The 13,273-nt window shown below is 44.3% G+C and overlaps 2 protein-coding genes across 2 annotated transcripts; both read left to right on the forward strand.

Annotated features, from left to right (window-relative positions):
* The first annotated feature begins 437 nt into the window (after nt 1–437).
* On the forward strand, nt 438–1,352 carry LOC129104834 (olfactory receptor 6N2-like). Its single transcript, XM_054615692.1, has one exon. It carries the CDS (start codon nt 438–440, stop codon nt 1,350–1,352), a length of 915 nt encoding a protein of 304 aa, XP_054471667.1.
* Nucleotides 1,353–10,517: 9,165 nt separating this feature from the next.
* LOC129104221 (olfactory receptor 13C5-like) lies at nt 10,518–11,444 on the forward strand. The gene has a single exon (XM_054614797.1). It carries the CDS (start codon nt 10,518–10,520, stop codon nt 11,442–11,444), a length of 927 nt encoding a protein of 308 aa, XP_054470772.1.
* Nucleotides 11,445–13,273: the final 1,829 nt, after the last annotated feature.

Here is a 13,273-nt window from a genome sequence, read left to right on the forward strand (position 1 = left end):
GGGGCCTTGCACTAAGCCTACGTAAGCTCTCAACGCAATGCGGTAAAGTTATTGTTGAAGGAGGCACAAAAACATATTAAGAGAACACACATCCATGTAAAAAAAGTTTACACCTATGGGTTCAGGCCTCCAGAGTTTGATAAAGTTATTGGAATGATAACAACTCTATGTGGAAGAGTTAATGAGATCCATGGAGGGTGAAGAAAGGTTATAAAATAATTAATCTGACTCAAACAGTTCACTTTCTGATATCTGAAGATGAACATACATCAAATGCCGTCTAAGGTCAGGTATCAGTAAATGAACAATACAAATAAATACATGTTCTATATTAATGCAATCGCCACAGTGAGACTTCTTTTCTCAGTTTACTCATTGCTGCTTGTTAAACAATCTACCAGTTTTATTAAGTAAGGGTTTAATGTGTGACAATCTTCATGGATGATGAATTGAATGCAACATATATAACTCTTGGTGGGTATGTGGAAATGGGCAAATACAGGTATTTATATTTTTGTATTATGTTCACAGTATATATTCTAACAATCTGCTTTAATTGCACCATTGTGTACCTTATTTCCATACACAGGAACCTCCATGAGCCTATGTATATTTTCATTGCAGCTTTGCTACTGAACTCTATTATTTACAACACTGCTATGTACCCAAAGTTGTTAAGTGACTTTTTTTCTGAAAAACAGATCTTATCGTATTCAGCATGTATCTTTCAGTTTTTTGTATATTACACCTTAAGTGCTTCAGATTTCTTTCTGTTGTCAGCCATGTCTTATGACAGGTATGTGGCTATATGTAAACCTCTGCAATATCCAACTATCATGAGAAAATGCACAGTGAGCAGCATTCTGGTTCTAGCTTGGTTTATACCTGCTTCTGAGATGGCAGTTCAAATAACACTGGTTACTAATTCAAAACTTTGTTATTTCACTTTAAGAGCAATTTTTTGCAACAATTCACTTTACAATCTCTTCTGTGAGAGTTCAAGAGCACTATCTATATTTGATGTGTTTGCGCTGCTTAACATGGCACTTTTCCCTTTGCTCTTCATACTGTTTACATATACCAGAATACTTATAATATCATTTCAAAGTGGTAGCAATGTCTGGAAAAAAGCCGCACAGACTTGTTTACCCCACCTGATAGTTTTAATCTGCTTTTCATCTTTGTGTGCATATGATGTTATAATAATTCACCTTGGATCTGATTTACATTTCATAATGACTTTACAAGCGTTTTTCTATTATCCTCTGTTATATCCAGTTATATATGGACTAAAAATGAAAGAAATCTCTAAACATCTAAAGAAGTTGTTCTGTCAAGCCAAAGTGATGTAATGTATTAAAAGTAATGTTACAGTAATAGTTATGTTAATGATGCTAATGCACAAACATTCCTTCTGTGATATTAATCCTGAGATGTGAATGTTCAGACCTATGGAAGGTATTTAATGTCAGGATTTGTTTCCATGCTGTAAACTTCAAGGTAACAGTAAAGAGAATCTTGAGTTTTGAACAATGCAATGAATGTGCTGCAGTTATTTAAAATCTGCAAAAATCTCAAAAAGTCTTTGTTACTGTCAACTGCAGCTATGTAAGTCAATCATGAGCAATCTATAGAGAGAGCATGTCACTTTGAATGGCCTCAAGGTTTCTCCCATCAATGTGACTCCTTTGTTCATCAAGTTTGATTTTACAAATAGGGAAAGGTGCATTGACTGCAGACTCAGATGTGGGAAATCCACTCTGCAAGCAAAGGAAAACCAACAAATCAGCAACAACAAGAAACTTTTTAACGTCTCGTCAGACACTCCCTCGAAATTCCCTCGAATTTCGAGGGAGTATTCGTGGAGAAACAAAGGTTGAATAAAAAATAATAGCAATAAAGTATTGGGCAGCATATTTTATCAGTATCAGAGATGTCAAGTATTGTCGGCTTCAACTGGCAGAAATCAGGAACAGTTTATTGCCAAGTTTGTGCAATAGTATAAGACAAAATAAGAAATTAAAATATCAACATTTACATTTACTTCTTAAAGTGTTAAGCGTCTTAAAGTGAAGAGTTGTGCAGGGATATGTAAATGTTTTTAATTGTCCTTGAGATGCAAGAGTCCGAGTCAGTGGGGGTCCCGGGCAATCAAGCTTGTGTTTTATACAAAAATAATGCAGGTTTTTCATTACATTAAATGTTAAAAAAAGAAGTCTGTCAAGAAGTAGACTGTGGACATTTAATACTTTTTGCAGGACAATACCTAATTCACATAAAGAACAGGTTCTGGGGAGTCTGGCCTTTATGAAAAATAGTTTACTGGGTGAATAATAAACTGAAAGTGTACAAATTCATAAGAAGCAAACTGATGATTGGGGTGTCAATAAGAGACTGTAAAATTATTTCAGACTGATTGTCAGTTCAGACCTGCTGCTGGGAGCTGATGTCATTTTTCCAAACAGTGTCAAACTAAAGAAGCCCATAGGAAGCTTTGATTAAAACTGAATAAGGTCAGGCCACCAGACCTTTGGATCTACATTGAATTGTGGAGTATAGGGAAGGAGACAATAGTCTGCAAGTCCAGGCAACACTGTAAGCTCTTATAGCAACTTGAGATCAAATAAAAATTAGGAACCAGAAGATTCACACTGTGTCATCCCAAGTATCAGCAAATATATGCACTCCTCTATTGCTCTTAGAGTGGAAAGAATTATGTGTTTTTCCTTCTGTTTTTAGTGAGCTTGTTGCTAATAAGGACAGATAAAGTCCATTTATAATGTTTAACTAACAGAGTCCTCACCACTCGGCGTTTAAGAAAGTTCATCGAGCAAATAAGTATATTCAATTCAGTTTATTTTGTATAGCCCAAAATCACAAATTACTAATTTGCCTCAGAGGGCTTTACAATCTGTATACATGCGACATCCTCTGTCCCGGAACACTCACATCGGCACAGGAAAAACTCCCCTAAAAAAACCCTTTAACAGGGAGAAAAAAGGATGTGTACAGAATGAACCCCATAACAGAGTTACAACACATTCAATGTATATGACATAAATGATTCATATAATGACAGTAGTAAGCAGAGTAACAAATGAGAAAATTAAGACTACTTATAATAAAAGTTAAAAAAATAATGATATAGGTAATAGTATTAGTAATGTGACTCATAATAATAATAATAATAATAATAATAATAATAATAAAAGTAACAGTGGGTGTCAGTCGGGCCACAGCAGGATCATTGGTCATTTTTTACCAGTGCTATGATTCACTCTAAATCCTGACTGAAAATCCTCAAATAAACTATTGTTATGCAGAAAGTCACACAGCTGATTTGCTACTGCTTTCTCAAGGACCTTAGAGAGGAACGGAAGGTTAGATATAGGTCTATAGTTAGATATAGGTCTATAGTTAGATATAGGTCTATAGTTAGATATAGGTCTATAGTTATATTTCAGGTTCTACAGCTATTTCTAAGGTTACTGTATTTGAGGATCGAGCGGTACTGGTTGAGGGTGTCACAGTCACACCTGTTCACTCTTCCTGCACTATTTCTCTCAGCTCACAGCCCAGACCCCTCTCTCTCACCACACTCTCCCTCACCTAATCAACCTCATGCAGTGCACCTGTCTGCCACACCCACCTCATCAGCACAATCACTCTCACCTGCTCACTCTGCTGCACCTACACCCTGCAGTATTTAAACCCCAGTCTCACACACACTCACTGCCAGATCGTTCTCCGCATTATGCCAGACCTTCCAGCGTTATTCCCCGGACTGATTTCCTGTTGCCGACCCCGCTTGTTTGGACTTCTCCGCCTTGCCTCTGCCCCGGTAACTGACTCAGCCTTCCGTCCCAGACCACGGTATTCCTACCTTGCCTCTGCCCCGGTTAACCGACTCAGCCTTCTATCCCCGACCACGAGATTTGCCTTTGCTCCTCTTGGTTTTTGTCTGCCTGCTCCACTGACGGATCAGCGCTCTCTCAAGTGGAATATTCCCCGTGAGCTATCTCCTGCCCGTCTACCTGCTGTTTGTTCCGCTTTGAATAAAGCTCCTGAACATTACTCTGTCTCCTGGTAGTACTGCACTTGGGTCCACACACCACCCGTTACAGTACGATCTGGCCAGAACATGGATCCAGCACACGACACCTCGCCACTGGCTCGGTTCGCGTCTATGGAGGAGGCGATCCAGAGACACGGAACTCAGCTTGCCGCCACCACCGCCGAGGTTCACCAGACCTTAGTGAACCAGGGACAGGCTGTGACCGCCTTGACGCACCAGGTTCAACAACTTACGGCGGCCCTCACCCAGATTCCCGCGGCGACACCGTCGCCATCTGCTCCGACTCACCCGGAGCTGTTACCAGCGCGTTCACCGCCGGTCTCGGAGGTCCGAGTCGGCGAGCCTGAACGTTACGCTGGGGATGCTGAGGGCTGTAACCCTTTTCTGACGAACTGCTCCATTTTGTTCGCGTTACTGCCATACACATTCGCCACCGAGGAAGCAAGAGTGGCGTATTCCATTAATCACCTGACGGGGAGAGCCTGCCTGTGGGGAACGGCAGAGTGGGACCGCCGAACGCCCGCCTGCGCTTCCGTCCAGGTGTTCTCCGAGGAATTACGCAAGGTTTTCGGGGTGGTTTCCTTGGGACCAGACGCCACCGGTGGATTGTTGGGGCTCCAACAAGGCAATCAAACAGTCACTGATTACTTGACTACATCAAGGATGAACTCGTCTCCTTCGAGCTGCCCACCTCTTTGGACGGACTGATCGAGGTGACCACTCGACTGGACCGTCGCATCCAGGCCAGGCGACTGGTGAAGCGCCAGGGACGTTTCAGCCACAGCTCATTTTCCTGCTCCACACATGCTACCTCTCCGAACCAACCATCGACCATGCCACCTCATCGGGAGACCGAGCCTATGCAGGTAGGTCGCACCAGACTCTCGACTGAGGAACGTGACCGGCGCCGCAGGGACAACCTATGTATGTACTGTGGTCAGGCCGGCCATGTTGTTCCCAACTGTCCGGTAAAAGCCAGGGCTCACCAGTAACCAAGGAGGTACTGGTGAGCCGAGCCGTGTCACAACCCTCCTTCTTGCCAAGTTGCTCCTAGCCGGGGGGCCTGAGACTATCTCCACCTTCCTGGACTCGCTCTGCAGCTGGGAATCGACCAGGTTCCTCTTCTTCGTTCTGTTCCAGCCAGCGCTGGTCATCTCCTGGGGACTGTCACCCATCAAACCGTCCCAGTCCATATGCTTCTGTCCGGCAATCACCACGAAACCATCACCTTCCACATCCTGCAATCACCCCATATTCCCCTCATCCTGGGGTATCCATGGTTACGACGCCACAACCCCCATATCGACTGGGCTACAGGGGCTTTCCGAGGCTGGAGTCCTTCCTGTCACCTCGTTTGCCTGAAGCAAGCCGCCGCACCTCAAAGTTCTGCGGTCATCATCTCTACGCCTGAACTCACGGGGGTCCCGGTGGATTACCACGATTTCAAGGAGGCGTTCAATAAGACCAAGGCGCTGTCGCTGCCTCCTCACCGTCCCTATGACTGCGCCATTGACCTACATCCGGGCACATTCCCTCTTAAAGGACGTTTATTTTCCCTGTCCGCCCCTGAAAGAGAGGCCATAGATAAATATATTGACGACTCCCTGGCTGCTGGTCTCATCCGTCCCTCGTCATCTCCTGCCGGAGCGGGATTCTTCTTTGTGGGAAAGAAGGACAAGACCCTTAGACCATGCATTGATTACAGGGGTTTGAATGACATTACCATTAAGAACTGTTACCCGCTACCCCTCATCACGACGGCCTTTGAACTGCTTCAAGGTGCGACCATATTTTCAAAACTCGACCTCCGCAACGCATATCACCTGGTCCGGATCAGTGAAGGAGATGAATGGAAGACCGCGTTCAACACACCAAAGAGCCACTACGAGTACCTGGTGATGCCCTTCGGATTAACCAACGCTCCTGCTGTCTTCCAGACCCTAGTTAACGACGTGCTCCGAGACATGTTGGACCGTCATGTCTTCGTCTACCTCGACGACATTCTCATCTTCTCCAAGACTGAAGAGGAACACATACATCACGTCCAGTCCGTTCTACAACGCCTCTTGGAGAATTCCCTTTATGTGAAAGCAGAGAAATGTGAGTTCCATGTATCCACCGTCGCATTCCTGGGATACATCGTCTCCAACGGCAACATCCGGATGGATCCCGCAAAAGTCTCCGCTGTCACTTCCTGGTCTGCTCCGGACTCCCGCAAGCAGCTCCAACGATTCCTGGGGTTCGCCAACTTCTATAGACGTTTCATCAGAGGCTACAGCTCGGTAGCTTCTCCGCTCACCGCCCTAACGTCCTCCAAGATTCCCTTCCTTTGGACCCCTGCAGCCGAAAAGGCCTTCCAAAACCTCAAGACCAGATTCACCTCAGCACCCATTCTCCAAGTCCCCGACCCCGACCGGCAGTTCGTAGTGGAGGTGGATGCTTCCGACGTGGGAGTTGGAGGTGTTCTGTTTCAGCACTCCGCCACCGACCAGAAGTTGCATCCCTGCGCCTTCTTCTCTCGTCGGTTGTCCCCCGCGGAGAGGAACTATGACATCGGGAATCGCAAATTATTAGCTGTGAAGCTGGCTTTGGAGGAATGGCGTCACTGGCTGGAGGGGACCAAAACTCTGTTTCTGGTTTGGACCGACCACAAGAACCTTGAATACATCCGCACGGCCAAGAGACTGAATTCACAACAGGCCCGGTGGTTGCTGTTCTTCACAAGGTTCAACTTCACCCTCTCATATCGTCAGTTCCAGGAGGAGGAGGAACCTACCTCAGGGCCCTGCGCCATTCTTCCAGACTCCTGCCAAGTCGCGGTCCTGACTTGGGAGATTGAGAGGTCAGTGAGGGCCGCAACCGAAGGCCAACCCGGCCCCAGCGCCTGCCCTCAGAATCGCCTTTTTGTCCCTCAAGATCTTCGGTCTGACGTTCTCCAGTGGGCTCACTCCTCCAAACTCACCTGCCATCCGGGCATCCAGCGAACCCAAGACGTCCTGCGACAATGCTTCTGGTGGTCCTCACTCCCCGAAGACACCAAGGAGTTTGTTAACGCCTGCCCGACCTGCAACCAGCACAAGTCTTCGCACCAAGCCCCGGCGGGCCTCCTGCATCCTCTTCCTGTACCCCACAGGCCATGGACACACATCTCCCTGGATTTCGTCACCGGGATGCCCACATCTGAAGGCAACACCACTATCCTGACGGTGGTCGATCGGTTCAGTAAAGTGGCCCACTTCATCCCTCTGCCGAAACTCCCCTCTTCTAAAGAGACCGCTCAACTCATCTCCCTCCATGTCTTCCGCCTACATGGGATCCCGGTCGACGTCGTCTCTGACCGGGGTCCCCAGTTCACCTCAATATTCTGGAGGGAGTTCTGTACATTGCTGGGAACCGTAAGCCTGTCCTCTGGGTTCCACCCACAGTCCAATGGTCAGACTGAGCGGAAGAACCAGGAAATGGAGACCGCACTACGATGCTTGGTTTCCCGGAATCCTACTTCCTGGTCCCGACAGCTGTTGTGGGTGGAGTACGCGCATAACACCCTGACCAGTTCCGCCACTGGCCTGTCCCCCTTCCAGTGTGCGTACGGCTTCCAACCTCCCTTGTTCCCCACACTGGAGAAGGAGGTTTCCTGCCCTTCGGTCCAGACCTTCATCCGCCGTTGCCAACAGACCTGGACGAGAGCCAGAACAGCCCCTCCACCCACCCGACTGAAGATCCGGACTCTGCGGCCTCAGAGGAGTACTAACCCTGCTCTGGGCCCCCGCCACCCACCCTGTCCTTTTCTTTTTTTTTCTGTTTTTGGGGACTTCTGGAGCCGTCCCTTGAGGGGGGGTTCTGTCACAGTCACACCTGTTCACGCTTCCTGCACTATTTCTCTCAGCTCACAGCCCAGCCCCCCCTCTCTCACCACACTCTCCCTCACCTAATCAACCTCATGCAGTGCACCTGTCTGCCACACCCACCTCATCAGCACAATCACTCTCACCTGCTCACTCTGCTGCACCTACACCCTGCAGTATTTAAACCTCAGTCTCACACACACTCACTGCCAGATCGTTCGCCGCATTATGCCAGACCTTCCAGCGGTATTCCCCGGACTGATTTCCCGTTGCCGACCCCCCTTGTTTGGACTTCTCCGCCTTGCCTCTGCCCCGGTAACTGACTCAGCCTTCCGTCCCAGACCACGGTATTCCTACCTTGCCTCTGCCCCGGTTAACCGACTCAGCCTTCTGTCCCCGACCACGAGATTTGCCTTTGCTCCGCTTGGTTTTTGTCTGCCTGCTCCGCTGACTGATCAGCGCTCTCTCAAGTGGAATATTCCCCGTGAGCTATCTCCTGCCCGTCTACCTGCTGTTTGTTCCGCTTTGAATAAAGCTCCTGAACATTACTCTGTCTCCTGGTCGTACTGCACTTGGGTCCACACACCACCCGTTACAGAGGGCAGGATATTCCTTTTGTCTTAATAATCTATTGCTAAGTATAGGAATGTAAACCTAAATTAAGTTATGGTACGTAGGTGTTAAAAGGTAATTGGTGAATTATTAAATGTGCTGATCAGAAGAGAGAAATAAAACTAAGAGTCACTGTTACTTTATCAAATTGATATCTATGTCGAGCAGAGCCAAAGACCAGCATCTCAGTTTTATCTTCAGACAAAATGAGACAAAAATGACCTGACATCCAGGTTTTCACAGCAAAGGAGCAGGCCTCTAATTTAATAATGTATAAATGATTATCTGGCTTCAAGGTTGCATACAGTTGAGTTTAATCAGCATAGCAGTGGAAGTGAATTCCATAACTTATAATTAATTTGGCAAAGAGGTTAAATAATAATAATAATAATAATTAATCCTTTATTAGTCCCACAATGGGGAAATTACAATTCTCTGCATTTAACCCAACCCAGAGGAGCAGTGGGCTGCTAAGAAGCGCCCGGGAGCAACTTGGGGTTAAATATAAAGAGAGAAAAGCAGAGGGCCAAGAAAAGAGACCTGAGGTACTCCATATTTTACATCAGGACATTTTGATCATCAATCAATCAATCTATGGTATCTAAAGCAACACTGAGAACCAGTAATAGAAGGACTGATGTGAAATCTGGATTCACGGGGCAATTGGCCTGGAGTTGAGGAGCAGAGAGGCAGGGCATAAGGTTGGGGAGCTCTGAATGACAGCCTGGAGGCCGAAGACGTAGATGGAGGAGGGACGTGAGGAAGACTAGACAGGCGGAGCCATTCTGGAGTTCAAACATAGGGGTGGAGCTGGGGATCAGGAGATCAGGCAGAAAGTCAGTAAGGGCCGCCAACAGAATGCATAGGCATTGTAAGGATGTTTCTCAAATCACAATGAGCCTCTCAACTCTCATTAGACCCCAGAAAGACCATACCATTCCACTGCAACTAATCTGTTCTTGTGAAATGGGAGAGGACCACCATTCAGAAGGTTAGGGGTGTTTGTCATGTTGTGAAGTGCTTTGAGTGGTTACCAAGACTAGAAAACTGCTACACAAACTGCAGTCAATTCTAGAGCTGGTTGATTTGGACAGAATCAACCTACGAAGTAACTGTCACAATAAAGCTAAAGACATGGAAGGCCAGAGATAATGATCTCTGAGAGGTTCATGAGACACTGAGCATGTCACACCAACCCCCAAATACCCCCAAAGCAAAGTAATATGTGACAAATTCATACCAGACAAAGCAAAAGCTCAGGAGCTTAGTCAACAGGTAGAATTCACTTGCAAAGGTAAGAAGAACCACAAGCAAGCATTTGAAGCCCTGTGAAGGCTGTGTGCACCAGAAGACAGCAAGGACAAACCTAGTGATGCAACCGACAGCATTCATGAAGAGAGAATAGCAGTAAAAATGGGCTGTTCCAGAGAGAAATTGCTGACAATCAGATCAGGTTAAACCCAGAGACATTAAATACCTTTTTACTGTGTTTCTTTGTTTATTATTTATTTGACAATTCATTGGAAAAAAAGGAACTTACATGGTTACAAAACCAATGTGAATGCCCAAATAAAAGAAAATCAAGGACAACACAAAAAAGTCTCAAGCCTTATTTCTATTGTGATCCTTGAAGCTCAGAGCAGACAGATCACTGCCTTACAATTCTTCCAACAGCTGAAGATCACATCACCAGCTTTGGGTCCCCAGAAACAATGCCTACACCCCCATCTTGTCCCGCAGGTGTTTCATGAAGTTGTTTACATGTTGGTAGACCGTGTCAAAGGGTTTTAATTAGATCCATGGAGGGTGAAGGAATCTGATAAAAAACACTGCACTGAGCCGAACAGTTCACTTTCGGAATTCTGAAGGTCAATACTCACTAAGTGAAGGTAACTGTAAATTAAACAATCCCAAACAAGATAATAGTTTTCATGATTTATGTCCGATTTCATAATCTGCCTGGTTTATTTCCTTTGAAAAGATTAATGGATGCTGATTTAAATGTAACATATGTAACTTTTGGTGGACATGTGGATCTGAACAAGTACAGATATGTTTATTTTGTGATCATGTTTACAGTATATATTCTAATAGTCTGCAGTAATTCTACTATTGTGTGCCTCATAGTGATTCACAAAAACCTCCATGAGCCTATGTACATTTTTATTGGAGCTTTATTAATCAACTCTGTTCTGTTCACCACTGCCATCTACCCAAAGCTTCTGATTGACTTTTTGTCTGAGAAACAGATCATATCGTATTCAGACTGTCTCTTCCAGTGTTTCCTATATTACTCTTTAGATGGTTCAGAGTTCTTACTGTTGTCAGCCATGGCTTATGACAGATATGTGTCTATATGTAAACCTCTGCAATATCCAACCATCATGACGAAAACAACTGTCTGTATCTTTCTGGTTTTAGCTTGGTTTGTTCCTGCAGGTCAGATTGCAGTGCCAGTTGCACTGAGTGCTAATACCAAACTCTGTCACTTTAAATTAAGAGGAATCTTTTGTAACAATTCAATTTACAAACTTCACTGTGTGAGCTCCAGAGTGCTATCTGTGTACGGTGTGATTGTTTTGTTTAATGTTATTCTTTTCCCTGTGCTCTTCATACTTTTTACATACACAAAGATATTTCTAATTACCTACAAAAGTTGTGGGGAAGTCCGGATGAAAGTGGCACAGACCTGTTTTCCTCACCTGCTGGTTTTGATCAACTTTTGTAGTTTGATAACGTATGATGTCATTGCAGTTAAACTGGAATCTGAGTTTCCAAAAACTGTACGTTTAATAATGACTTTACAAGTGGTTTTGTATCATCCCCTCTTTAATCCGATCATATACGGACTGAAAATGACAGAAATTTATAAACACATCAAGAGGTTGTTCTGTCAAGACAAACCCAACTAATATATCAACACAGATAACTGATGGATTTAACTAAGGTATTTAATCTGAATGAAAAAGTTTTTTATGACTAGTACACAATAAAGGTTTCATCAGCTTCTTCATTGTAATGACTGATAATTTTCTGCAGTGATTAAAAACTCCAAAGCAATATGTTTATGCTTTATTATCAAGTTTAATTAAAACAATGTTTTAATTCATGTAATCTAATAATCTTAATATCAGTAATGCCATTCATTTTAGTTTTGGTTTGTCTTTGTGTACGGAGTAAATGTGGAATTGTGTCTTAAAGATCACTTTTAGGCCGTACAACAGTAAAACCATCAGTCTCAGGGAATCAGTGTTCTTGACAAAAAATACTAATTTCAGACATGCACTTTGTTAAATTCAAATTCACACGTTGGTCTCATGAATAAGCGCCAATGTTATCTCTTAGCAAACTGTTGTCGGACATGATTGGCATTCCATCTGTGATGATCGGAGGTCAATTCTCCATATTTATTGTGCTAACAAAGTATGTTCATGTTTAATAATAACAGTTTATTCATTAGTGAGACATTTTCAGCTTTACTTCTTTTTCTGAATTGTGTACTCAGATTTTTTACCACATGCCGAGGTGTCCTTGAGCAAGACACCTAACCCCAAGTTGCTCCCCGGGCGCTTCTTAGCAGCCCACTGCTCCTCCGGGATGGGTCAAATGCAGAGAATTGTAATTTCCCCATTGTGGGACTAATAAAGGCTTAATTATTATTATTATTATTATTATTATTATTATTATTATTATTATTATTATTATTATTATTATTATTCAATACAGCATGATGTTCATTTAGTAAATTATGCTCCATTTAGAGTCAAACAGACCATAAAGCACTTGAGGTTTTTAAACATCAGTCCACAAACCAATGACTGACGTCATTACGACTATGTTCACTTCTTATATACAGTAAATGGATTTGCCATGAAGTTCAAATATTCCATCCATCCATTTTCCGTAACCTGCTTATCCAGTTAAGGGTCGCAGGGGTGCTGGAGCCGATCCCAGCTGTCAATGGGTGAAGGCAGGGTTCACCTGGACAGGTCTCCAGTCTGTCACAGGGCTGACACATAGAGACAGACAACCATTCACACTCACATTCACACCTACAGGCAATTTAGAGTCTTCAATGCACCTAAGCTGCATGTCTTTGGACTGTGGGAGGAAGCCGGAGAACCCGGAGAGAACCCACGCTGACACGGGGAGAACATGCAAACTCCACACAGAAGGTTGTCCAGCCCGGGAACTGAACCCGGGCCCCTCTTGCTGTGAGGCGACAGTGCTAACCACTACACCACCGTGCAGCAAGTTCAAATATTCCCAAATTAATTCTATCAAAGTAGGTTATAAGTTTAAGCAGCTAAAATGTTTCATCTCCTTCATGGATTGGCACAAACTCTTTTCCTCTTAGGCCGCCAAGAAGTTGACAATTGACCCTTGGTGATATGGAGCAATTTCATTGGTGATAAATTGTTTTACACGATTGATGTAATGTGCAGTCCTGCCAGTGGTTTCAAACTAATCCACTGATCGATTATTTAATAAATGTTTCAAGATATGCAGCAATGCACCAGCAAAGACAGCCAAGATAACTACTAGCAAGTTAACATTGATGTAAATAATGCACGATTTAAAATACTTGAAAATTTGTGTTTGCAGAGTTTTGATGAGGTAGAAATGCATGCCACACATTTGCTCTGTACATAAACAAAACTTCTGTTTGTCAAAGAATAAACTCCTCACGGCACCTTTATCTACTTCTTGGCAAAATAAAGCCAGCTGCAGTGTGCAGAAA

The sequence above is a fragment of the Anoplopoma fimbria genome, chromosome 16 (genome assembly GCF_027596085.1).
Source record: "Anoplopoma fimbria isolate UVic2021 breed Golden Eagle Sablefish chromosome 16, Afim_UVic_2022, whole genome shotgun sequence".
NCBI lineage: Eukaryota > Metazoa > Chordata > Actinopteri > Perciformes > Anoplopomatidae > Anoplopoma > Anoplopoma fimbria.